At 32.1% G+C, this 26,312-nt stretch overlaps 2 protein-coding genes across 2 annotated transcripts; one reads left to right on the top strand and one right to left on the bottom strand.

Annotated features, from left to right (window-relative positions):
- Nucleotides 1-2,414: 2,414 nt before the first annotated feature.
- LOC107815340 (F-box/kelch-repeat protein At3g06240) lies at nucleotides 2,415-5,685 on the top strand. The gene is made up of 2 exons (XM_016640909.2): nucleotides 2,415-3,442; nucleotides 5,406-5,685. The coding sequence occupies exon 1, from the start codon at nucleotides 2,723-2,725 to the stop codon at nucleotides 3,410-3,412; it is 690 nt and encodes a 229-aa protein (XP_016496395.2). The 5' UTR covers nucleotides 2,415-2,722; the 3' UTR covers nucleotides 3,413-3,442; nucleotides 5,406-5,685.
- Nucleotides 5,686-20,700: 15,015 nt separating this feature from the next.
- Nucleotides 20,701-22,420, bottom strand: LOC107791415 (MYB-like transcription factor 4). Its single transcript, XM_016613474.2, has 2 exons — nucleotides 22,023-22,420; nucleotides 20,701-21,398 (listed from the first exon to the last, which is right to left on the bottom strand). Exons 1-2 carry the CDS (start codon nucleotides 22,283-22,285, stop codon nucleotides 20,873-20,875), a joined length of 789 nt encoding a protein of 262 aa, XP_016468960.1. The 5' UTR covers nucleotides 22,286-22,420; the 3' UTR covers nucleotides 20,701-20,872.
- Nucleotides 22,421-26,312: the final 3,892 nt, after the last annotated feature.

Below are 26,312 nucleotides of genomic sequence, written 5' to 3'. Positions count from 1 at the left end.
CATTTCTTGCATTTACTATACATTTAGGACATTACATGTTTTGCCACTCATTGCATATCAACTTTACTATTTAACACTCCTAAGCTGTGCCCGTTGCATGAGAATCTTGCTTCATTTGATCTAGGATTCATTAAGTCCAACTGAGATTCACCTTATTAATTTACTAGTAATCGGTTTAGCAATATTTTGCTCAAACAAGATTCATCGATATTTCGTCACTAAATTGCTCGTAGCTAATAAGATTTTTTGATAATCCGTCACTAATCCATCTGTAGATATCAAGATTTTGCTAGATCAAGACTCCAAATACATTTAGGATAGACCATTAAATTGGGCACCTAAAAGACAAGCTCGTATATGTTATTCAAACCCAAGGGTTATTAGAGTGCTTGAGGGCTATTCTACCCTAATTAAACCTTGACTCACATCTATAAGGGGGCACATATTCCCTTTGAGAGGCATCTCAAAAATTCTATAAATTTTTGAGATATTCACAAAAAGATCTCGAAAAATCCATAAACACTTAGGATATTTATTAAGAGATCAAAGACGAAGTGATCAAGATAGATATGCCACCAGACACATCCTAAAGATCAATTTGAAATGTGACTAGACACTTCTTTTGACAATTAAATAATTCAAGAAGATCCATAACATTCTTCGTTTGAGAGATATGTCACTTTGGCCCTCGATTGAAGAATTAAGAAGATAGATCAAGAAAGTTATTTCTCGTGATCGATTCAAAATATTGCTCGATTAATTTTCATAGGGATCAAATACATCTCAAGTTATTCTACGTTCGAGAAACACGCTGCTTCAGCCCTCAAATCATAGAGAACAATTTGAAGAAAAATTAAGGGATAAACAAAATTATAACTACAACGGTTCATTAATAAAATAGTCACTTTTAAGATTGCTAATTAACGTTTAGTTGCTATTCAAATATTCAAACTTTAGTCGATTTATAATATCGAAATGAAATTTAGACAAAATTCCCCTAGCTAACACATGAAAAAGCTCAAGAAATTTACATTCAAAGTTTCAAACTCTACAAAAGTTTCTAGGATGTGAGGCAGTAATACTTAAGAAATATTTAAAAACTTAGGAGAATTTGAAGAATACTTTAAGTGAATTACATAATTATACACACAAACTTTATTTTTTTTTTTCAAATGAAATTCATGTTCAAAATCCAAAAAGAACTCCAACTACCAATTTCCAATCTCTCTTATTCAAATTTCAAATTTCAACTTCCAGCCAAATAAATTGAAAGGGAAATTTTTGTTGGGTGGAACTTCTTCAATATTACTATTTCTTTTTTCAGTTTTATTTATTTGAGGTACTGCAGAAAAAAAAGAAGAAGCATAATTGGATCCAATTTATAGTAATCCATTAGTTAACATTTTGGTTAACCGTATTTTGAAACACGGAAAAAAATAGTAAAAATGGCGTGTGATAGCCACTATTGAAGGTGAAATTTATTTTTTATCCAGTTATTTTAATATTGAGCAAAAATAATCACTGCTCTATTAAAATTAATATGAAAGGATATTTTACCTTTTCTTCCATTGCCTTTCTTCTCAAACCCTCGCTTCTCTCTAAACTCACTCCGATTGAGATGGCTTCGTCGTCTCAACCGAAAAATGCAACACTCTTATGTTGAATCTCTTTACTACGCAAACATTTTACAAAGTATTTAGAATTTAGCCATTTCGCTGCTGTCTTCTTATGTTGCTTTTTTTCTTCTTTTTGCAACAATTTTGTTGCTTCATTGTTCCGGAAACAAACCAATTTACTATATATATATTGTATACGATCAAATCGGAGAGCTCGATTTTGAAGACTTGATCATACCTTGAGCTCAAAAGTTAAGGACATTTGGTCCTGAATTTACAGTTACAAGTTTAAAAGTTAAGAATAAGTAGTCCTGAAGTTAAGTTCAAAGTTAAGGACATGTAGTCCTGAAGTTAAGTTCAAAAGTTAAGAAGATGTAGTCCTGAAGTCCTGAACTTAGAGTTTCAAGTTCAAAAGTTAACGACATGTGGTTCTGAAGTCATGAACTTAGAGCTACAAGTTCAAAAGTTAAGGACATGATCAGAAGGGTATTTTCGTTCGGGCAGTTAAAGTTTATTAAAGCAATGACTAAAGACTAAAAACATTTTAAACAGTGACTAAAAAATAAATACATGTGTTATTAGTGGTCAATCGTGCACTTCCCAAAAAATTATATATATATATATATATATATAACTACTAAAATCTCAACAAATGCTTTAATAGTACAATGAATTTAGTGCATATTTAAACCTATTAAATTTAAATTCTAGTTTCGTGTCTTGTACTTTGAGAAAAATAACTTTTACTGTGTAGTTTGAAAGTCGAGCAAAACAAGCTTTTACCTATTTTAGAGCAATGGCGCAATTTCCTCTCAGACCCACAATTCATCAAATATCACTTTTCCATTCATAATAAAGAAGAAAAACTCATTTGCATCTCTCGTTCTCACTCTCTCAACACTATCACTTTTACCCACAACTCCCATAATAAAACTGATGGCATTTTAAGAAAGCTCAATTTTCAGCAGCTTTCAGATAACTGGGTAAGAATTTTTGGATCATGTAATGGGTTGGTTTTGGTGGGAAATGAGGAAAATATTATATTTTTAATCAACCCCACAACTTTAAATTACCACAAAATTCCAGTATTTCAATTTGCTCGGCAAATGCGTGGTAGCTTTAGCGTGTCTGGTTTAGGGTATGATTTTGCTAATGATGATTATAAGGTAGTTGCTCTTTCTCATTATTACTACGAGCATGAACCGGATATTAGAAGTACTTTTATTGATATCTACTCTGTGAGAAAGGGTCTTTGGAGGAGACTTGAGAATTCGCCTTATGATCTTGAAGATTCATTGCTAACTTATGGGGTTTTGGTAAATGGGGCTTTGCATTGGTTGGTTTGTAAACTTTTCGATGATTCATTTGTAGTTGTTGCTTTTGATTTAAGCGATGAGACATTCTTGGAGATGCCAACACCTACTAATATTGATAACAATAATGTTGTGTGTTATGATCTTGTGGCCGTTAGAGGGTGTCTTTGTATGTTCACTGATACAGAAGAAAACAGAATTGATGCTTGGATAATGAAAGAGTATGGGGTTGAGGAGTCTTGGACAAAATTTAGTATTACAGTACCGAAATCATTGTATGGTTTCTTACCCCTTTGTTTAATGAGTGATGATGATGTCGTATTGGATGGAGAGAAGTTGATTGTCTATAATATGAAAGAGGAACAATGGAGAGATATGAAGGTTGATGGAGTAACTGCTAAGTTTAGAAGGACTAGAACTTTCGTGGAGAGTCTTGTTTCTCCTATGTTTGGCGAAGGAACTGAGGGTTACAATATTGCTTGATGCAGTATTTTGAGATGATGTTGTACTCAGGTATTACACCAGTATTTTTATGATATCTTATTCATTTTTAGTGTATTTCGCGTAGTATCTTTGATTTGGTCTTTATGTTCGATCAATAAAATGATCCAGAGCGTTTTATGCATGGTAGTTTGTTTGTCCTCAGTGAGTTGTGTGAATGGCAATTCTCTCGTCCTCATAAAGTTTTGTGATGCTAATTCTTTAGTACTGAATATAAGGTTACAGAGATTGGTTCTGATAAGGTTATACCTTTTTGTTTTAATGGATCAATTAATTTAATTGTTCGCTATATTCAACTTTGCCTCTTGTGTTTCAGTATTCAGATTTGGGTACATCGATGATATGTTTTAAAAGATCGTCTATATGTTATATGGAGTAATTTCTTTGGTAAGTGCACAACAGAGGTAAGAAACTAAAGTCTTAAGAATGTTTAATTTCTAAATAAAAGGTTGGAGTGTCTCAAAATCATAGCACGAAGTATACAAAAGTATATAGTTGGACAAATGTTTTTCTTTACACCGGTGAGCCTTGGCGTTTCTCGTAAAGTTGTTGCCATATGACCAGGAGGTCACGGGTTCGAGCCGTGAAAACAGCCTCTTGCAGAAATGTAGGGTAAGATTGCGTACAATAGACTCTTGTGATCCGACCCTTCCCTGAACCCCGCGCATAGCGGGAGTTTAGTGCATCGGACTGCCCTTTTGGCCGTTGAAAAAGACCGTTAGTCTAGATCACTTCCCATTGATCTTCAGCAAAAATACAGTGTTGATGAGTTTAGAACTTGCCCTAATTGATTAGATATCAAATTGGTGCATATTTTTGTTTACTGTGTTAGGTTCTTTTGTCATTTCTTTGTTTATATATCTGGAGGAATCCCCTACCAAATACTTGTAATATGATTGCCTGCAAATGTGATGCGACGAGTGACTGATAATACTAACAAAGGTGGTTTGAGATTATAAGGTAGTTAACTTAAGATGAGCCAGGTTGGACTGAATGTTTAGACATGCGACAAAGTTCCTATTTTTTATGCCTAATGATATCAAAGATCTTTTGTGAAGCAACTATCACCTGTACCACCTATAGAAACAGGGGATATAGTTCCATACTTGTATCTGGTACAGTGTCCATAAAACTCGAACTATGGAAAAGCTCGAGAAGGGAGTAATCGATACCTGACAGCTTCATGTTAAGCTAGACTTTCAGTTTTATGTTATGCTGATTTGTTTGAATATTGAAAGTTGTCTATGTTGATCTTTTCAAGAAGTAAAGTTTGACTTGATTTCATTGCATTTGGGAATGATGAATGCAGTGGAACATCGAAGTAGGCATCCATTTGAAAGATATTTTCTTTATGGACGTCCAACAACAACAACAAACCCAATGTAATCTCATAGGTGGGTCTAGGAAGGGTAATGTATATGCTTACCTTATCCCTACCTCGTGAAGATAGAGAGGTTGTTTCCGATAGATACTCGGTTCAAGGAACAGTGAAAATAAAGTAACAAACAGTAGCAACAACAATGCAATAGGAGCAAATAGCACAACATGTAATAATAAAGAACCAGGAATAAGAGAAATACAAAAATAGTACTAGTACTATTGGTAAGACTAAGAGACACTAGCGACTACCTGTCACCCTTGATGGACGTCCAAGAATGTCAAATGGACATGAATAAGTTTGGTCTTTCTTAAAATGCCTCAAGAGTATCTTACTCACCTTAAGAAGTAACAGAGACCCCCCCCCCCCCCCCCCCCCCCACCTCCACACCCACACCCACACACACTGAAAAGCTATCCACGGTGTTCTTAACATGAGAAAATTTTATATGAGCAGGCAAACTATGTTTTGGTGTGAATAGAACTAAGTCAAGATACTTTTGCTGTTATTGTGTTTGCTGAGCTATAATAGTATATAAAAAGATGTGTGCATTTGTTCGAGCTGTGTTGAATCTCGACTTGTCTTATTTCACATCAGGTTGTTGTCATGACAAATGAGCATAAGGCTTCGGCAACTTGAAGAAGTTGAGATTGATGCCGTTGTTGCTACCATTCTTAGGATGTTTCTTAACTAAGACGTGTAGCTTTATTCATATTACTTGCTATTTCAAAGTTTTAACTGTTTTATGTTTTAGTTCTTCTGGTTATTTTGGAATTTTTTTGAGCAGAATTCTGATGATATCTCAGAGTACAAGTGGTGCAAGATTCTTTTTTTTTCTTCTTCTTTATTTTCAATGACAATGGTGTCTTGTTCAGCTTTATTCACACCTCAACTAATATTCCGCGTACTTACTACACTGATCAGCATAGGTACTGATAATTTATCTATCAAGGTTTGGATATAGGGAATAATTCTGCTACTCCCTTTTGAACAATGTGTAAAGGTAAAGTTCGATTAATGAAGCTAGTTAGAGATGAGAGAAAACCAAGAGAAATTTGTTAGTTCCATTCCCGTGAAAATAGCACGGGCTAGTCAGTTTTCGGACTGGTAATTGAAAAATAGCCATCGTTTGCAAAGTCATTGAAAAATAGCCACTATTTTGCTGCAACAAGGAAACTTCCAGCATAATATACTGGAGATTGGTGCACCTATGTAGCACGTGTAGTACTGGAATTCCAGCACACAGAAAGTTCTAGCATAATATACTGAAAATTGGAGCACGTGTATGTACCTTCAGCATATTATGTTGGAACTGCGGCACATTATGTTGTAAGTTCACATGTAAAAATTTGAACTCCAGTATATTATGTTGGAATATTTTTCGGATTTTGAACAGTGTTTACGTTCAGATTTATCTTTACATAAAAAGTGGCTAAATTTGATTACTTTTAAAACTATGGCTATTCTTCAGTTACCACTTGTAAATCTGGCTATATTTTAATTTCACCCTCCATTCCCTCAACTTTGGAGGCTTTTCTTATGGAGTAATAAGGACACGAGTAGAAAGGCTAAAAATTCTACTTCTTGGCCTATCCTTCCCTTCTTTTATAGTAGAAATGACACTAGGTAGCCACTCTTTTCTAGGGATTGCTATTTAGGAATTAGCTAGCGCGTCCTGAATTTCAGTTTTTCATTTCAATTTTTCGGGACAAAAGTATTCTGGATTGTCCTAAAGTTAAGAATTTTAGTTTAATATTTCTGGATAAAAAAAAGTATTGGCTAATCTCTAAATAGCATTCATGAGAATGACTATCTTTGCACTTGCCTCTCTTTTATAGCTCTTATTGGCTCATTTACCTAGGAAGAATAACTAAGCCTCACCACAAACATTTCTGTCGATAAACTACACAGTATAATCGCTCTAAAAATAATAATCGGTATATCAGTATATTTTTTTGTATATTGGCTAGTGGATGCAATTATTTATGGTCAACCGGCCAGATGTGTAACTTATCCTTTATCTTAGAGAAATTTTCACAAACCACTTTTGTTTAGTGGTTATTAGCTAGATGTAGGTACCATTTACTATATTACTTTCTATAGCTATGTTTTCAGTTTTGCTAGAGTGTATTCGATGTATTTATTGTATTCATGAATACAGTAGCAAAACTCGGCGTGAAACAGGGGAGTACAACTGGGCAATTATTGTATTCGACTGTATTCACGATATGTATTTATGAATACAGTAATGTAAATAGCATAAATCATGGTCTATTCAGCTATTTTTAAACGGAAAGTGGTTCAATTAACATAAATAGACTTCTAATATAACTCAACAAACTCAATTATAAATCTGAATACATAAATACATCTGAATACATAAATTATATTAATTAAAAAAAAACATATGAATACATTCATGGAATATAACGAGACAGTGAATACAACGAAATACATGGAATACAATGGAAAAAAAGGCAATGAATACAATGAAATACATAAAATACAGCGAGATACATTGAAATACAATGAAAAAAAAGGTAACAGACTCTTCAAGTTGCTCAGCCCCAAAACTCTGTCGTCTTTGTTCAAGAATAACCCTAATGTCATCTCGTCGATAGCAGATTTCGAACCTCTATTGTCAATCCCTGTTTACCCTATGTCAGATTTCGACATTGATACGAAACATAAAACATTGATGTCTTAACAGACTCTTCAACCACTAAAAAAGAAAGAGAAATTCAAAGACAGAGAAACTCAAAATATTAAATAATAAAATTGTTAAAATCTGCTGCCCAGCCGACAGCATAGAAGCTTCTAGACTCTCGTTCGGGTCATCATCACCAGGCCTAATAGGTGGATCAGCATCAAAATCTGGTACAAATGGCGACTCCGACACTGCAGTTGCATCGGTACGGTGATTTGTGGCATTGGTTGAGAGAGAGAGGGTGGAGAAAAATCTGAAAGAATGAGAGAGAAAAATAATACAAAGCGTATTTTATGGCTTAAGGGTAAGAAGTGACCATAAATAGATATTTGACTATAAAAAATAAAAGGTAGTTATGGAATATAATTTTTTAAAAGGCTATTTATTTAAAATAAATAAGATATCAACTTTTGCTACCGGATGTAAAAATTCCTTTATGTTATTATTGTACTTGAAGTTGGTGGGCTTGTGAAATACACAACAATAGGCTTCTATTGCCTGCCATGAGTATTTTGCTTTCTGAATTTGGCCTCAAACCAAATGTCTTATACTTTGAATTTTGTGTTGCATCTCTTTTTCATCTCCGTCAATTTATTTGACCCAAACATTTTTGGTTTCGTAGAGTCAAATTGAAATAGTTTACTGTATTCTGTCATCTTTTAGTAATTTAGCAGTAGTAGTGGAGTATATCGAATATAGAGGATTCATACAATTTACTCTGACTAGTCTTGGATTAATACAGCTAATTGATTGATTACACCGTAGGTAAAATTTGGATTCACATTTATTGTTCAAATTTGAAATGCATGTTATTAATATTATTTTTATTGTGATTTATCTCAGTTACATCTGTTGTTGGTTAATGGGGTTGACATTTTAGATGTTGTTTTTCTCGTTGCTATATATTTGATTGGTTAATTTTAAGTATTTATTTATTGCCTATGTTGACCTATCTCATCATGGTTTCCTCAATTCCCCGCCATTACTGTCTAAAAATGGAAATGCTCTCCTTTTAATTGGTAAAATATTCTTACTTTCAACTAGCAGTAGGAAATTTTAGTCATTTCAGGAATAAATAAGATAGTATAATATTTTCGATTCTGTGGAGTGTGAGAAATACCAAAATAAGAGTATAAAATTCAAACATGGAAAGGCTGCTGATAAATAGTTGATTCTTATATTGTTATTCATTATTCAACTGGACAAAATCTACAAATGTTCAACTGTTCAACCATGGCTTGATGGGACGACCTGCTGCAACCATCACTACCGTTAAAAAAAAGTCGTCTCGTGCACTAAGTATTTTGTATTTATGTAGGATTCGGAAAAATACACACACCCAAGAAATATGACGTAGACAGCCGCTTTACCATCTCATAAATTGTGCAATTGAATTTCTACATGCATGTCTCCATGCTTTTTCAACGTACTTGTTAATTAATTCCAACGGATATAATCATGCTGAATCCTGTAGTGCTACAAAGTTCTTAAGTCAAAGATTATGCATATTTACAAGATAATGCTACAATATTTGGCCACAAGGCAATTTTAAAAAGTCCTTTTTTTATAACCATGTGGTATTATGTATTAATTGGCTCGACTAATCCAGATATGCGCCTTGTACGACTCATCAAAGGGAGAAGCACACTTTCCAAGAATTTCTTCTTTTACAATGCTTGAATTCGAGACATTTGATTAAGGAAGGAAGTAGAGAGGGATTTCGAATTTTGGGGAATACATATGCAATATTACAAAGAGGTGGATCGAGATCAGAATATAAATTTCATGCGCAACCTATATATATATATATATATATATATATATATATATATATATATATATATATATAGTCTATTAGACTTGAAAATTATGAAAGAATACACCGTACAAAGAAAGAAAGAAAAAGTACTTAATTAATATGCAAAAAGTGACATCTTACATATCATGGATGCGCTTCTAGAAAAAGAAAAGAAAAAACAAGATAAAGATAAGATTTAACTCCCAAACTCAGTTAAAAGGGTGCACCTAATAACCATCACGTCATATGATACTTTAAACTTGGGTGCACACATACATATTTATGTATTTCTTAACAAGCATAATATTACTATACATGATTTAGGGAGGAGAGCATGCGTTCACGTTAACCCCGGGAACCCCAACTAGATACGCCCCTAAATGAAAGAATCTCATCCATCCCCGACACTCCTTAATTCATCATAGACAGGTGCTATGTTTCCATTTTTTTTTTTTTTTTTTGTGTGTGGATGTCTTCCAAAGGAATTGAAGGGAAGAATTGACCAAAAAAGAAGATAAGAAGATGGAAAAGTAGGCCAATATAGGAAAAAAGAAGGAAATTGGTACCAACCAAACTAAAGAGTAGTACAACATCTTTTATTAGGAATTGCCCTTTTGGTCCAGCCCATATGTAGCTTAATTAACATGTTTGAAACCCCACTTTAGTGGGTCTTTTTCCCTAGTCAATTCCCACCAAATTGCTTTAACTCCTGCACTTGTCAGGAGTACAAAATAACACTATATTCATTACACATAGTTGGTACAAATTTAATGTACATACATCATATATTCGAGCATAAGGTAACGGGTGCAGGTTACGTCTATTTTAGGCCACGGTCGTGGTCCTTATAGATGAAGTAGAAGTGGTGTCGCTGAGACACCACTCCTCGCTAAAATTAGAATATGAGTGCACCATCCAATCTATGATTCTATAGGTTTATTGCCAAACTTAAAAATCACGTACGTTAGCCGTATATTTTGGAACCTAACAGTCTAACACATCTCATTTCCAGGTCAAACACAAAACTAATCAACGTAATTAACTTTGAATTCTAATATTAGATACAGTCGACCTCTTTATAATAATATTTCTATACAGCAATCATTTGCTATAAAAATCAAGTTTTTTCGGAATCGATTTTTATGTTATACTATTATATTATATGTTCTTCAGCACTTCACTATAGCAGTCAAAAAATATTAGAACAAACGAAACTGTTATAGAAAAGTTTGACTGTATATAGTACGTTCCATGTGCATTACTAAACAATCCTATTCGTTGAAGATGTCCATTTGAGAAATAAATTTAGGTCGTATTATCAGACTTGTCGCATTACAATTCCAACTACAATGGATCAAGCTTTTGAATTTTCAAATATTTGTATGATCAAAAAGAGAACGACTAGCTCACTTCTCCTGACCAAATGGATAACAAGTCAATAAATAAGTACTAGCCAGACATTCCTGGTCATGTGTGTGTGTTTTTTTTGTTTTTTTTTTTAATTTTATTTTTTTATATATATATTTTTTTTAGAAAATTCAGACCCCATAGGTGAAAATATACTAAGTATATTGGTTGTTTTTTTTTCTTTTGAGAAATAAGGTGGCCAAGCTAATTAATTATAGGTGTGTTTCTTATGACATATTTCTAAAAACATATTATCTTCCATATAGAAAGTCAATTTCTGATGTTTGGTAGCCATCAAATATTTTTCAAACAAAAAATGTTCCAAGAAAAGGAAAATATAATTTCCCTCACTTACGAACATAAGTCATTTTCTTCCAACTATATTTAACTTTTAATTCACATACTTGCTTCGACGACACATAAATATATTATCATGTTCAATTATATAAATTTCATTAAACACTATCTAATTTACTAATGTTATTACTAATATTTAATATTTCTTTTAGAAAATACTTTTATTTTTATTTACCAATCAAACACCAAAAAACACATCCCGTAATAATTATTTTTCTAGAAAAATGAATTCCATCGTATCATACATTAAAATCAAAATCAATAATTAATATGTCCAAGACCACAAATGGGTCAATTTGCTTAAACGGCAAAATTTCTCGATATTTTGTTAGATAGTAATGGTCCAAGTTGGATGGCCTCTTTTTAAAGGATAATTTAAAGTTGGCTATTTCAGTAAGCCAAAAATAATAATAATGGCTTTCAGAAAATTTCAGTGCCGTGCACTTTGAAAAGTTATCAGTTTTCCCACCTGTTTGCGACACTCTGATTAATATATGCTGCTTTAGAACATAATTAACGTTGATTACGACGGATTGGTTGGCATTTTTAGCTTTTCTAAATTTTATTATTTCTTTTTTGTATCTTTGACCAATGCATTCTTTCCATTGATAGTCAAAGCTTCCAAATGGCATGATACACACCTTGCCTTATATGGCGTTATGAGAAGATTGACATCAAATAAAATAAAATTATTTGGATTAATTGATTTATTACAAAATTAATTAGCCATTATTTAAAAAAAAAATCCAATGAGCAGTATTTAAGTGGCAGAAGGTACTTGTTCTCCATCACCTAGAACGTTTTCTAAAACTCTTTAACCCCCGAATTTGGAGTATCCTACTTTCACGCAATTCACGGGGTTCAACAAGCAATCGATATTTCATGATTAAGGGTGTAATACTCTTTGTAGTAGCGGTCCTTATATATCGTATTAACAAACGAAATATGGTCGAAAGAAAAAATCTCTATTTGATAGGGCTTTTTCCTATACCTATGAATTCCATTGGACCCAAAAATGATACATTGGAAGAATCTGTTGGGTCTTCCAATATCAGTAGGTTGATTGTTTCGCTCCTGTATCTTCCCAAAGAAAAAAAGATCTCTGAGAGTTGTTTCCTGAATCCGAAAGAGAGTACTTGGGTTCTCCCAATAACTAAAAGTGTAGCATGCCTGAATCTAACTGGGGTTCGCGTTGGTGGAGGAACTGGATCGGAAAAAAGAGGGATTCTAGTTGTAAGATATCTAATGAAACCGTCGCTGGAATTGAGATCTTATTCAAAGAGAAAGATCTCAAATATCTGGAGTTTCTTGTTGTATATTATATGGATGATCCGTGTGTGTATTTTATACACTTTTTCGACTACCAAATATAAATAGTTTCTGACACAAGCTAAAAGTGATAATACCCAAAATAATAGTAGTATTAATACGTACAAGTAAGAAATAAAGAAAATTCAATTAATTACTATATCAAGTTCCATAAATAACAATATTGGTAAAGAATCTATAACAATTTACCCAAAAAATCAAAACAAACAAATGAAAAGAAGGGGATGGACCCCGACAAATATTTATCTCTGTTGGGTATTTACAGCAATACAATAATATATGATACATGTCTTTACAAATATAAAGTATTATTAAATTATACTTGTTAACTAATATATACTTTTATATTAGTTCATTACTTACTCATAATAAATTTATATAATTTAATATAAATATTCAGTGTGCGTAAATTTTTAAGAGTGGACCTTTCTTTCTTGAGTAAGCAACCACACTTGGCACAAGTGAAAAGAATCATTATTTGGACCCACCAAACTAATAAATCCTTGTCAAATATCTTTCTAGAAGGAAGAAGGTAGAGGAAAATTGGTAGGTAGTGATGATTGTACTAATTTGACATTATTTTCAACCGATTGAAATTGATGCATAGAAAAAAGATGTTTAACAAACGAAGGATTAAGTACGTTTTAAATACGTGTCACTCAACTTCCACTATAATTTGTAGTTTATTACAGATTATTTATGTTTCTTAACTTAGTTTGACTCAAGAGATAAAAGAAATAAAAGATCTAGAATCCAACCAATAATGCAACAACTTTATATTTCTCACATCATAGATACATAGTTTTTGTTATATTCTTTTCTTTTTCCATCACTAACTTTTTTTAGCTTAGCTCTTTATCTTTTTTCTATGGATTTGAAATTATTTATTCTAAGAATACTATTCCCTCCGTCACATGTGTCATGATTACTAAAAATAGTTGTCTCAAATTACAAGACAAAATTGATTATATTTTTTCTTTTTTACCTTTAATAATTAATTGCATTCACATTTAATAAAAATATGAATAATGTCATTGATAAAGATGACACATAAATTAAGAAAATATTTAATAAGGGTAAAGTAGTCAAAAATTATTCTTTTTTAAGTGTCGTGCAATAAAGAATCACGACAATAGTACGAGACGAGGGAGTATTATCTCCACATAAGTGGGCCATGTCTTCCATTTCTAGATTGAGTCGTCTAGTAGTCAATAAGCCTTAGCTATCAAACAAAAGAAAAGAGAAAGTAATCTTTTTTTTTCCTCTCAAAGAAATCATCTATGTTGTTTTAATACCAAAAGTGCTACTTTTCCTTTAGATAATTAAGAAACAAAAAACGTTTGGAACACTATTGTTGACTAATAAAAACACATTACTACTGAGCGGTTATTTGGTAGGAAGTATTAGGGAATATAATATTCCCTTCGTTTCAATTTATGTGAACCTATTTTTTTTGGTCCGTATCAAAAAACTAATCCTTTCTTTATTTGGAAATAATTACAATGATTTATAGCCACATAAAATATATGTGCCTAATTTTACACCACAAATTCAAAAGTCTTCTCTTTTTTCTTAAACTCTGTGCCTAATCAAATGAGTTCACATAAATTACAACAGAGGGAGTAGATGTATTAGTTCTGGTATCATTAATCTCTTGTTTGGTACTGTTTTTTAATCTATACACCATATTTAATAGTATTCTTATACATTTAGCAAACCATGACATTAGAAATACTATAGATGGTTTTTAATACATGGATAAATATATATAAAAACATAATTGTCACCTCAAAACTTTTTCATATCATTTGTTTGGCGGGATTTTTTTTTTTTTTTTTTAAAAAGCTAGGCAATGCATGTTATTTTTTATACACCAAATCAAACAGTCGATAAGAAATAATCTCAACATACCTAATCACAACATAACTAAATCAAGCATTATTAATCTCGATATTACTAATACATCTTATTCAGTACTATTCTTATACATCATACCAAATGACTCCCAAAGATTATGGTATGATGGATAAGTTCCCTTTATAAATTAGAATTAAAAAAAATTGGTAGGGAGCGCTTCTCTTTTTAATGGGTTAGGCCGCGTAAATCCAAATTCATCGGGCCCTAAATAAAAGCGGATATCAACATTGAGTTAAAAATTAAAAAAAAAAAATAATACTTATACTTGACACATTACTTCGCCTATGACAAAAATAGTAAAGAAAAGGCGAAATGCGCCCTTGTTATTTACTTTATTGCCCTCTTCATTAAGGCAACAAAAGATTGCAGGTAATAGTAAACATCAGAAAGTTAGCTACTTTAGTAATATTCCACGTCAGCTAATAGACAAAATTAGACAGCAACTCAATCCAGATTCATTAGCCTTTTTCCATGGTTAAGTAAATTATAACGCTAATCATGGTTTAGGCTATACTTTACAGGTCTAACGAATTTTTATCCTCTTCCTTTTGTCTGTTGCTTTTACAAGGTTGACCTGCTCTTTTCATATGATTTGTCTAATTAATTACTTTATAAATGAATGAGATTGGAATTAATGTACCTTATGTTGATAATCATGTTGGGAAAGCGCTCGCAACATGATTTTTTTCCCATGCTCAAGGCTAGAATTACCCGATCGAGACCTTTGATTAAGGTTACAGGAATCATATCCATCTCATCACGCACATAATCTTTATTGTTAACAATATTATAATTAGTTCTATGCAAGGTTAATTATAATCGATACCAACTAATTTTGTGAGACGTAGTTCGATTATACAAATAAATGAACTGTAAAAGTTTTGATTATATAGTGATGAGAGTGGCCAGTTTTACAAAGATTGAAATAACCATCATGTGATCAATACTTCTTGAACCCCCTATACAGGAAATAAAACTCCAAGAAGGAAAAAATAAAAAGCTTAGATTTTGTGCACGGGTAATAAAAAGTATTTTATACTAATTTATAATAACATGTAACTCATGATCTCCGGTTCACATCAAAAAAACCGAAAATGTAATCTGAAAAATAAATGCAATTATCTACTATGATTAAATTGCATTGATAGTATAAAGAGTTTTAAGTATAGAAACATAAAAGAATTAGACAGTGATGTAACATAGTGGAAGACAATGGAAAGCCAGTGGAGCTAAATATGTTGTGCTGTGATTATTACCTGGACCATATGGTAAGAAAATTTTGTCCTTAACGAAATATAGATGTTACCTATAAGGAGTAGAATATAAAGGCTATTTTTGCAAACCATGCATTTCAAGATGTTTGAAATTTCAAATATCTTCCAATCACTATCAATAAACCAACCCACATCATCCAACCCTACTTATATAGCTTTAGACTTGCCAATTTAATTTACATATTATTGATGAATTATATACACTTATATTATCTGCATGGGGAGGAATGAATAGTATAATTCTTTGAAGAAGGGTGTTCAACTGACCTCATTACAGCTTGTCGTTGGAAACACACACACACACACACATAATATATATATATATATATATATATATATATATATATATTGCTTTAATGACAGACAAGAGTTTTATCTCAAAATTTTAAGATGAAACTGATAAGCGGGAGGATGATTCAATGCAAGTTATATTGAAAACTTATTAAGGTGAGGATGGATATCCGAGAGATGCATTAGGGGTCCACATATTTATGGAAGGGAAAAGGGGTTGATGCATGTGATGTTGGGAAGTTGAACTTACAAACTACAAACTATTTAAGGCAAGGATATATCAAATAATTAATGAGCCCCGTTGATAGAGAGAGATGCAATAATTATATCGGTACAATCAAATATTTCTATAATTGGGTCGTTTATTTCGACATTTTTTGATTGCTATAGTAAAATAGTGTTATAGAGAACAAATAATATCATATAACATAAGAATCATTTTTTAAATAGATTTGGCCATTATAGTGAAATATTGGTATAAAAAATAGCTATTATAGAAAGGTTTGACAGTTGTAGTAAGTTGTACCAACACTAGTAGGCAGCCTGGTGCATTAAGCTTTCGGTATGCGCGGGATTAGGGGGAAGGGCCGGACCACAAGGGTCTATTGTACGCAATCTTATCTGCATTTCCGCAAGATGCTGTTTACACGTCTCGAACCCCTGACCTCCTTATCACATGGTAGTAACTTTATCAGTTACGCCAAGAATCTTATTCTGTGCCAGCAAAAATAAATATCTCATAGAAGCTTCTAATGTCTCTACCTAACACATATGAAAGATAAAAAAAAAGGATTAAAAAAAAGGCAGATGGGAAGAAAAAAAGTTTGAAAAGTTAGCCCTTTTCGTTGTGCGAAGGGCCATTCATTTGCTTTTCTTTCCTTTTTCTTAGAGGAATATGAATATGATATTATGTGAATGTGATACGTCTTTTTGATTGGATAAGTCACACATTATTCAGATTGCGTTGTGAAAGGGTTTTGTCTCCATTTTCCCTCATTTGGAATATTTCATCTAATTATTGATTAATTAATGGACTGATTTAATTAGTAATTACCTAATATGCCTTAAAGAAACCGCGACAATATATGTTATAAATATATTAGAAGATCGTGGAATTAAGTCCAAATCAAAATCCTAAAATTCTAGAAGGTTTAACAAGTGGAGTAGTAGAAAATGGCAAAAGTTGTCGTCACGTGATCAGGAAGTCACGGGTTCGAGCCGTGCAAATAGTCTCTTACAGAAATGAAGAATAAAGCTGCGTACAATAGACCCTTATGATCCGGCGGCCCTTCCCCGTATCCCATCTGTAGTGGGAGCTTAGTGCACCGGGCTGGCAAAAAAGTAGTAGAAAATGGGGAATGAGTTTGGACATTTTACTTATTGAGGAGAAGTATGTCGACATGGTTGAGATTATCTATGTTTAAGTAAAGGTCTCGAGTTCGAGCCATGTGATGTGATGAAGATTCTTTCAATAAAGATTGTTACATTCTCATCTATTTAAAGTGAATCCAAATTAGTTGGGCGAATAGATTATAGTTATTATCGGGCTAAAACGGTTCAAAGATACTCTTAACATGATATGATATTGTCCGCTTTGAGCCAACCCCGTACTTTTTTTCCAAAAAGCCTCATACCATTAGGAAATCCCTACACCTTATATATAGGCTCCCAATTTTTTCAGCTACCAATGCGAGACTTTGTTTCGCACACCCAACAATCATCCCATCGAACTAAGTTCCACGTAGCCCACTGTCACGATTCACGAGTCATTCAGTATATGCCACTCACATTGTTTGAGTATTATGGCAACCGAAGCCCACAACTTGATCTTCTTGTGTGCTCACCGCCCCGCACCGTCACTTTGTCATCTCCATACCCGTCCCCGTGAATTTGGGCTTTGATATCAATTGTTGGGCTTAAATAGCCCAAAGATACTCTTTACATGGTATGATATTGTCCGACGGTTTTCCCAAAAGGTTTCACACCATTAAGATATTTCTACACAATATATGTAGACTTCCAATCTTTTCAGCTACCAATGTGAGACTTTGTTCGCACACCCAACATTTAATTAGGAAAAATGTTTGGACGGTATAAAAAAAATATATAGTCAAACAACCAAAAGCACTCAAGTCTATTCAGTAGAAATTTTAATTCAGAGTTAAGTCAACTTAACACTGTTTTTGGTGTATGTTAGGTTTAAAAAGTTAGCGCTGCTGCTTGACTGCTTCTATAAGCAATCACAATATGTTATTAGCTAATTATATGACACATATTTAACAGTATGGTAATCAACATAATTTAAAATGAGACTTGAAGCAGAAATAATTTAAAATAGGGCTGTGTAGAAGATCCAAAAGCTACTGAATAATTATGTATATGATGAAGGAGTTAAGTTACATACACAAACACTGAAAATATTATTTTCTATTAAAAGCAAATTTTAACCTACAGTACAAGTTAGTTATTATTTTTACTAGATTACCAATTAATATTTATTAAGAATTATTACTTGTAATTATTTAATAAGCAGCTTGATTGCGATAGACCAATAAAAGTGTAAATTTTATGAGGGGTCATCCTATGTTCATTACACAATTAATTTTTTTTTTTGTCACGCAAAAATTATTTTACTTTGTTAGGATTATCACAAAATTATTCTGATCGGATTTCACAAAACTCCCACCTAAAAAGTGGTGTGACAACCTTAATTAGTGCTTTTTTGTGTAAATTACTGTATCGATTTCTCAAACTTTTTGTATATAACTTAAATATGCGAAAACTACATTAGAAGTGCTATATATAATCATAATCTTCTACTAAAAATATATATACTCCATTAAAATGTTTTTAAAAAAAATCGTACTCAACAGACAAACAAAATCCAACACAATTTTGGTAGTGAAAAGAAATGTAAGTTTGGGGGCTGTGGGCCCCAGGTTAGTTAGATCACAACTAGGATAATAATTGTTTGGTTGGTGGATTTATAGACAGTTGTTAGCTTATTCACGCATTTTATACACTTTTAAAAAATGAACACTATTAGATTATTTTTTAACAAATTGAAGGTAGCTGAAAATTAAACACACTTATTAGTATATATAAGATAAATATTTTTAAAATAGTTATAATGCGCTTTTATCATTACAATGACAATATATAGACAGGATACAACAAGGGTTCTGGCTGGAGAGTAAAACGTACTAGGCAACGCAATGTGGAATTGATCTAAGCAGTAGCCAAGTTAGGAATTTTTTTAAGAGTATTCAAATTTTAAAAAAGCGAAAAAAATTCACGATAAAGGGTGTTTAATATGTGTTATATACCTCTAAAACGTAATATTTTACCTATATACCCAGTGCAATATTTCGACGAAGGGTGGTCAGTTGACCAACCTTGTGACCATGTGGCTTCGCCACTTATCCCAAGTCTCCCATATGGAAAACCGCTCACCCAACTAACTGAGCCAACCCTCACAGACAGTAGTAACTACTTATTCATTCTTAACTAGCTAGAGGTTGGGGTTCAAGCCCTTGATAGAATTTAAATTTAATTGGATCCCAATAAAAATATTGAATGTCGGAAAAAAAAACAATAGACGAGATAGGTTACCAACCTCTTGTCATCTTCTTTTCTTCTCATCCTCTCACTGCTTATCCAGTTGCCCCCAATCCACATAGAGACACACAACAATAATATTAATTTCCTCTGAAAAAGAAAAAAAATATACTAAGAATCTAAATATAGAAAGGAAAAAAGTAATGAACAGAAAATGGTCTAAGTGAGGACTTTAAAATTCTTCATCCCACATGAAACGACCAGCGTACGTACATTATAAATATTATTGTTGAGATAAGGACGAAGCAAAACCTTATATTATTATTATTATTATTAATTAATTAATTAAAAAAAGAAAAGAAAAAGAAAAAGAAAGAGATAGAGAAAGAAACAACCTCTAATAGAAACATAACCGTACAAAGACGGGACTGAGCCACGTCATACCCATATACGTATATATATATACAAACGTATCTTATCAAAATAAAAAGCAGCTCCAGATCAAGTGGAGCACGCCAACTCTCACTGATCAGGGATCGTAAAAAATGGGACCGTAGGCAGATCTTTTAGAGATGAAAAAGAAAGCAACTTTCCTACAAATCTTCTATTTTAATTTACTGTTAGCTGATTATATAACAGAAAATCAAATTACCCATATAAATACAGAAAACAAACATATAACATTACCAGGAAAATAGAGAGAAATCACGCAATTATGAAATAAATAAAATATTCTTTATGAAACAAACATTTTTTAGTCTGTCTTAAAAAGAAAGAAAAAATAGAGAAAAAACACAATTATATATTACAAAATAAATAAAATACTCTTTATGTAACAAATTTTTTTGTCTGTCTCAAAAGTATAGTACTCTCTGAGTCTCAATTTATGTGGCAATTGGGATTTAGAGAGTCAAATGAGTTCCTTTTACCATAATTTTTCATATTCCTTTTAAATATTTTTAATTGTTAATCATGGTGACTTGTAGTAGGAGTAGTTTTTTTTTTTACGTAGTTTTCAATTATATAAATCTTATTTTAAAAAAAAACTTAAAAATTTTATGTTCAAATTTATAGTCAAAATTAAGAAGTTTGATTCTTGAAATTCGAACTGTGTCATGGGGCATGGGGAGTATATATATTTTTCTTTTTTGAAAATTACATATTCAATCTTAACCTTCCGCGTTTTATGCCTAGTGATATTAATTACTTGTATTAAAAGTAAATGAAACGACATGTGAAACTGTCACCAAATGTAATCATAGGTACTCTATTTTACTGCTTTGAACTAAATGTAATCACAGTATAAAGTTTACAACCAAGAGAAATTAGCTAGAAAAATAATATTCTTAACTAATTTTACTTCTCTCTTGACATTCTTATATTTTTTTCTACATACAGAAAATTAAAGATCATAATACAGATCTGATCACTTAGTTTCCAATGTTCTATAGTCCAAAACAAGACCATTATTCTTCAACCCTAAAAAATCATAACCAGAAATATTCATATTCATACTTATAATATTACTACAGCCATTTCCATTACTATTTTTACTACTGCAACTGCAATCTTTACTATTTTGTATACCCAAACTACATGTAAAACACAAAGAATTTGCTCTTTGATTATGATCAAGTTGGTTTTGTTGATTATGAGGAGGACTGATTCTAAGTTCAAGATTCAAATCAGGACACCGTTCTTGAATTTCATGATCTTTTTCTTCCTTGCTCATCGTCTCGACTAATTCGGATTTGATCTTAATCTTCTGTTCTTGATCATCAGCAGCAAAACAAATGGTTGTCATTTTTTGTGTACCAGTAGGTTCGTTCATTAGCCTATGTGTTGTTGGATCAATACCCCTACTCAAAAGCTTCCTTCTTATATGTGTGTTCCAATAATTCTTTATCTCGTTATCTGTTCTTCCTGGTAATCTTCCCGCTATAAGTGACCACCTATTACAAGAAACAAAAAGAAAATACAGTCAGACTTCTCTATAACAATATTTTTATATAACAATCGTTCGCTATAAAATTCATATTTTTACGGAATCAATTTTTATATTATTGTTATAATATGTATCCTCTATAACAACACTTCACTATAGCAATCAAAAAATATCGGAACAAACGAGCGTGTTATATAAAGGTTTGACTGTAATTAATACTAACAACTTAGAGAAAGTTGACAGACTATTGTTAGCCTGATGCACAAAGCATCTCGCTTTCACGTAGGGTTCAAAGAAGGACCACACCCCAAGGATGTGAGGTAGACAACCTACTCTAATGCAATATTAATGGCTGCTTCACTCAGGGGCGTAGCGAGCCTACGAGGTGTGGGTTCAGAAATTCATTAAATATGTATAAATATTTAATTGCGAACCCAGTAACAAAGACGGGCTATGGGTTCCACGGTAAATTCAAAACTCGTAAACTTCAAATCCTGACTCCACCTCTGGTTTTACTGGTCGAACCCGTGACCTATATGTCCACACAGACACAATTTTACCGAAGCTCTCTTTCAAAGCAGACAGACTTTTAATTACTTAATTATATTACTTCCCGACAGTAAATACTTACTTGTTACCAAGGAGGCTATGGAGTTTGATAATGAGTTCATCTTCTTCTTCAGTGAAATTACCACGTTTAAGATCAGGTCTTAAGTAATTAATCCAACGTAGACGGCAACTTTTACCACATCTGAGAAGGCCAGCAGCTTTAGGAAGAGACCTCCAACAACCTTCACCATGAGCTTTAATGTAAGCAATAAGTCTTTCATCTTCTTCTTTAGTCCAAGCTCCTTTGTTTGTATGAGCCTTCTCACAACATGGTGACCTTCCCATTTTGAGCCAATTTTCAAAGAAATATTTCTCTTAATTAGTTTTTGAATTTGAAGTGTAGTAGTAGTAATAAAGAGGAAAATGGAAGGAAATAATGGAAGTTTTAGCTTTGGTAGTGATATTGAGAATCAAAGCCTGCTTTTTTAGGACTTGAAGTGGGGTTATATAAGCTTTTGACTCTATAGGAAAAAGAGACTCTCATAGGATTTGGGGTGGGGGGGAGGGGCAGGGGGATGGAGTGGGGGAGGGGGGTAGTGACACTAATTGCTTCTAGATGCGAGTTGGTGAGACAGGTTTGCAGGATTGGCTGATGGGCATTCCTTCTTTAAAAAATATTTGCATCAACATTATTACCATCTATTTATCTGTTTAACTTCTTTTTTTCATTTTGTTCTTGAGCCGAAGGTCTCCGATAATAGCCTTTTTATTTTTACAGGATAAGGGTAAGATCTGCGTACATATTACCTTCCTCAAATTATATTTATAAAATTATACTGGATATATTATTGTTGTTATATTGTTATTTATCCGTTTAACTTTAATATATTGTTAGTGTAAAAAAATTTAGGCATAGAGAGGTTAGGTTCGAGTTTGAAATCTATCATAATTAACCATTTGATTTACTACATTCGAACTCTATTATTTATACTCCCTCAGTTCCAATTTATTTAACAGTATTTGACTGAGCATAAAATTTAAGAAAAAATAAAAATTTATTGAAACTTGTGGTACTCCCTCCGTTTCAAATTAGATGAGGCATTTTCCTTTTTAGTCTATTCCAAAATAAATGACACATCAATAATTTAACTTTAAACTCTTCATTTTACCTATTTTACTCTCTGAGAAGCTTTTATAACCACACAAATATCATGACCCCGCAAATTTTTGCCCCTTAAGCTTTTAAAACCACAAGTTTCAAAAGTCTTCTTCTTTTTTCTTAAACATGTGCCGAGTCAAAATACCTATCTAATTTGAAACGGAAGGAGTATTTGTGTCGCTATACATTATCTGTGTAAGGGTAAATTAGGCATTTTGAAGTTAAATCGTTACTCCCTCCGATCCACTTTAAGTAATTTTTTGGTTGTTTTCACACATATTAAAGAATTCACCTTTTAGCATTAATTAACAATGTAATTGACCATATTAACCTTAATTTGTTTATTGGGAATACAACAAATACTCTTAAGCTCTTCCCCGGACCCCGCGCATAGTGGGAGCTTAGTGCACCGGACTGTCCTTTTACTCTTAGGCTCTTTACTCTTAGGACAACTTTGAAAACATAAGTTTATTCTTTCTTGATATTTGAAAAAATTAAATATTGTGGACCACAAAAAAAGACCAAAAAATCAATTAAAGTATAGCGGAGGGAGTACTAAATAGAGAGCCCGTTTAGACATAAGAAATTTTTCCTTTTTTTCCAATTTTTTTTTTTTTACTTTTTTCCGAAATCAGCGTTTGTTCATAAAATTTTCAATTTTCAGTTGAAGATGCATTTTGGAAATTTTTGAAAAACTCCAAAAAGCTGTTTTTCAAAATTTTCACTCAAATAACTCACAAAACTTCAAAAACAACCTACAATTATATTCATGTCCAAACACAATTCTAAATACCATTTTCACTTGAAAATTTTTTCACCCTATTTTGGGATTTTACAATTCTTATGTCCAAACGCCCACATAAAAAGGTGTCATTCTTTTTGGAATTGATTAAAAGGAAATATTGTCACATAAATTAGAACGAATAAAATACTTATTTAGCACATATATAAAGTACGAGCCAAAACTATTGAATTCGTATAAATTCATAATTTCTTATCTACATATATTACTCCTAAAAGAAGTCCAACAAAAAGAAATGGAGTAAAAGTGACAAGTCATTAACTATGGTTAACCTTCAGGTAGGTATAAAGTGATGAGTTATTAAAATTCTGGCAAAGAGGACAAAGTGTGATCTGATCGTCTCCTTTTAATTTGTCTCTCTTTTTCGTTTCTGTCCAAACTCTGAACAACCTGTTATTAATAATTTAGCTAACTACATACCAAACCCAACCCTCCAAAATCTTCCCAACCATATGGGGCAACAATACATGTACTATATAATAATAACTACCAATATAATAATTGTGAAATTATTATTATTGTCTTTTTTTTTTGAACTAACTACCTTATCGGATTTATATGGTGATCTAGATCTTAAACTTTTTATCCACACAGACAAAAAATATCAGAACGATCGATCAACTTTGTATCAATGTGTTATAGCATGTAATTTATTTGAACCGACATTTAAAAAAAAAAATTATACTATCTGATTATTTTACCCGTTGTAGCAGGTAATTTATTTCTTTAGATTATAAATCTCACTTTTAAATTTAATGGAGAATTACGTACATAGATATATTTTGGTTGAGTTGATAGTGTGATATTTTTTTTTACATTATTGGTGTAACACTACTCCAGGTTACCGATCTCACTTTTCATGACGATTACTTGCAGTTATTTTTTAAGTACTATATAAGAAATTTTCCAACTCTGCTAAGGACTGAGGCATAGTTATTGTTGTTGTCGTGATAATGTAAAAAGAAATGAACATATTGTAACATGTATTTTACCTTATTTTCAAGTTACTAATTCCAACTTCAGTAGATAGCTATACCCCAAATTGTATCTAATAAGTACTATAAAAAAAAATTCTTTTACACAGTTCGTGTATAAAATTTGAACTCTTTATTTTGTTGAAAAAATAACATTATATAGCCGTTCTCAAAAATATACAAAAATATACATTTTTCGGCTACAAATATAAATTGACGCGGGCTAAAAGTAAAAAAAGTCCGTTTGTTTATAATTTAGTAATGATATCTGGTAAGGTAGTTGTAGCAGGCAATTGGAAGAATAGTGGGATGTGCTTTTGGTTTACATATTTTTGCTAATACAAGTAAGAGTCAGATCATAAGATGGTTGGAGTTGTTTTTTTTATTCTATTGGTATGCAAGCAAAATAGAGAGAGATATATTGAGTTGGTGTGTATGTTGTTAAGGTTTCTAGAAGACATGTACTTTATAATAGTATATGAAATAAATAAGAAGTAAATTTGGGAAAAATGAGTGTGGGGTGTGGTGGTTAGTTGCTTGTGGGCTTTGGTTCACCTTCCACTTCTCTCTTTTTTTTATTTTATTAATATAACTTTGTTTAAATGAGCCATATCTCAAACCTTGTGGTTCAAGTTTAGGCAACAAAGTAGGGTTAATATTGTCGAAAAGAGTTTCTCTTTATTCACCTTGTGTTCTTCTTTTGTTGCTATATATGATTAACTTTGCCTGTATAAGTTTGTTCGTATTGTTAATCCGAACAGGGGGCAGAGTTAGCCAATTAGGTGTGATTTCGGCCGAATCTAACCATTTTTATTTAAACACTATATTGTACTAGGAAATTTATTAAATATATGTAAATATATTATTTATTTAAGAAAAAATGATATTGTATGTCATATACAAAAATTATATAAATTTTATACACCTTTTTGGCTACCAAATATAAATAATTACTGGCACAGGCTAAAAGTAAAAAAAATAATATTTAATTGCGAGCCCAATTACTAAAACAAATTATGATTTTCATGGTAAATTGAGAACACATAAACTTAAAATTCCGACTCCGCCTACCGTCTCAAACGCAAATAAAGGGCGGAGGTTATGGTAGGCTATATGGTAGCTAGCATAAAAACTTGACAATTCATGATGAATTTAATAGTGCACTCCAACTTATTTGCGAGTGATGCATAGTTATTTTGTTGCTTTTATGATTATTTACCTCCTTGCTTGGATTTTTCTTCTTTTGTTCTTTTACCACCCACCACCACAAATTTTCTTTTTCTCTTTGAAAACAACTTTGATAACAACTTGTGCCTATGAAATAAATAGATCCTAAAACCTTTTCCACTATCTCGGCTTTGATGACATGAAAAAGAAAGCTAGAAAGAGAGAGATGTCCACTTGTCTAATTCCATGTGTGGTATTTTTACCTACCCG

Source organism: Nicotiana tabacum, chromosome 5, assembly GCF_000715075.1.
Source record: "Nicotiana tabacum cultivar K326 chromosome 5, ASM71507v2, whole genome shotgun sequence".
Lineage (NCBI taxonomy): Eukaryota > Viridiplantae > Streptophyta > Magnoliopsida > Solanales > Solanaceae > Nicotiana > Nicotiana tabacum.
Note: the sequence above shows the minus strand (reverse complement) of the source record. Positions and strands in the feature narration are given on the sequence as shown.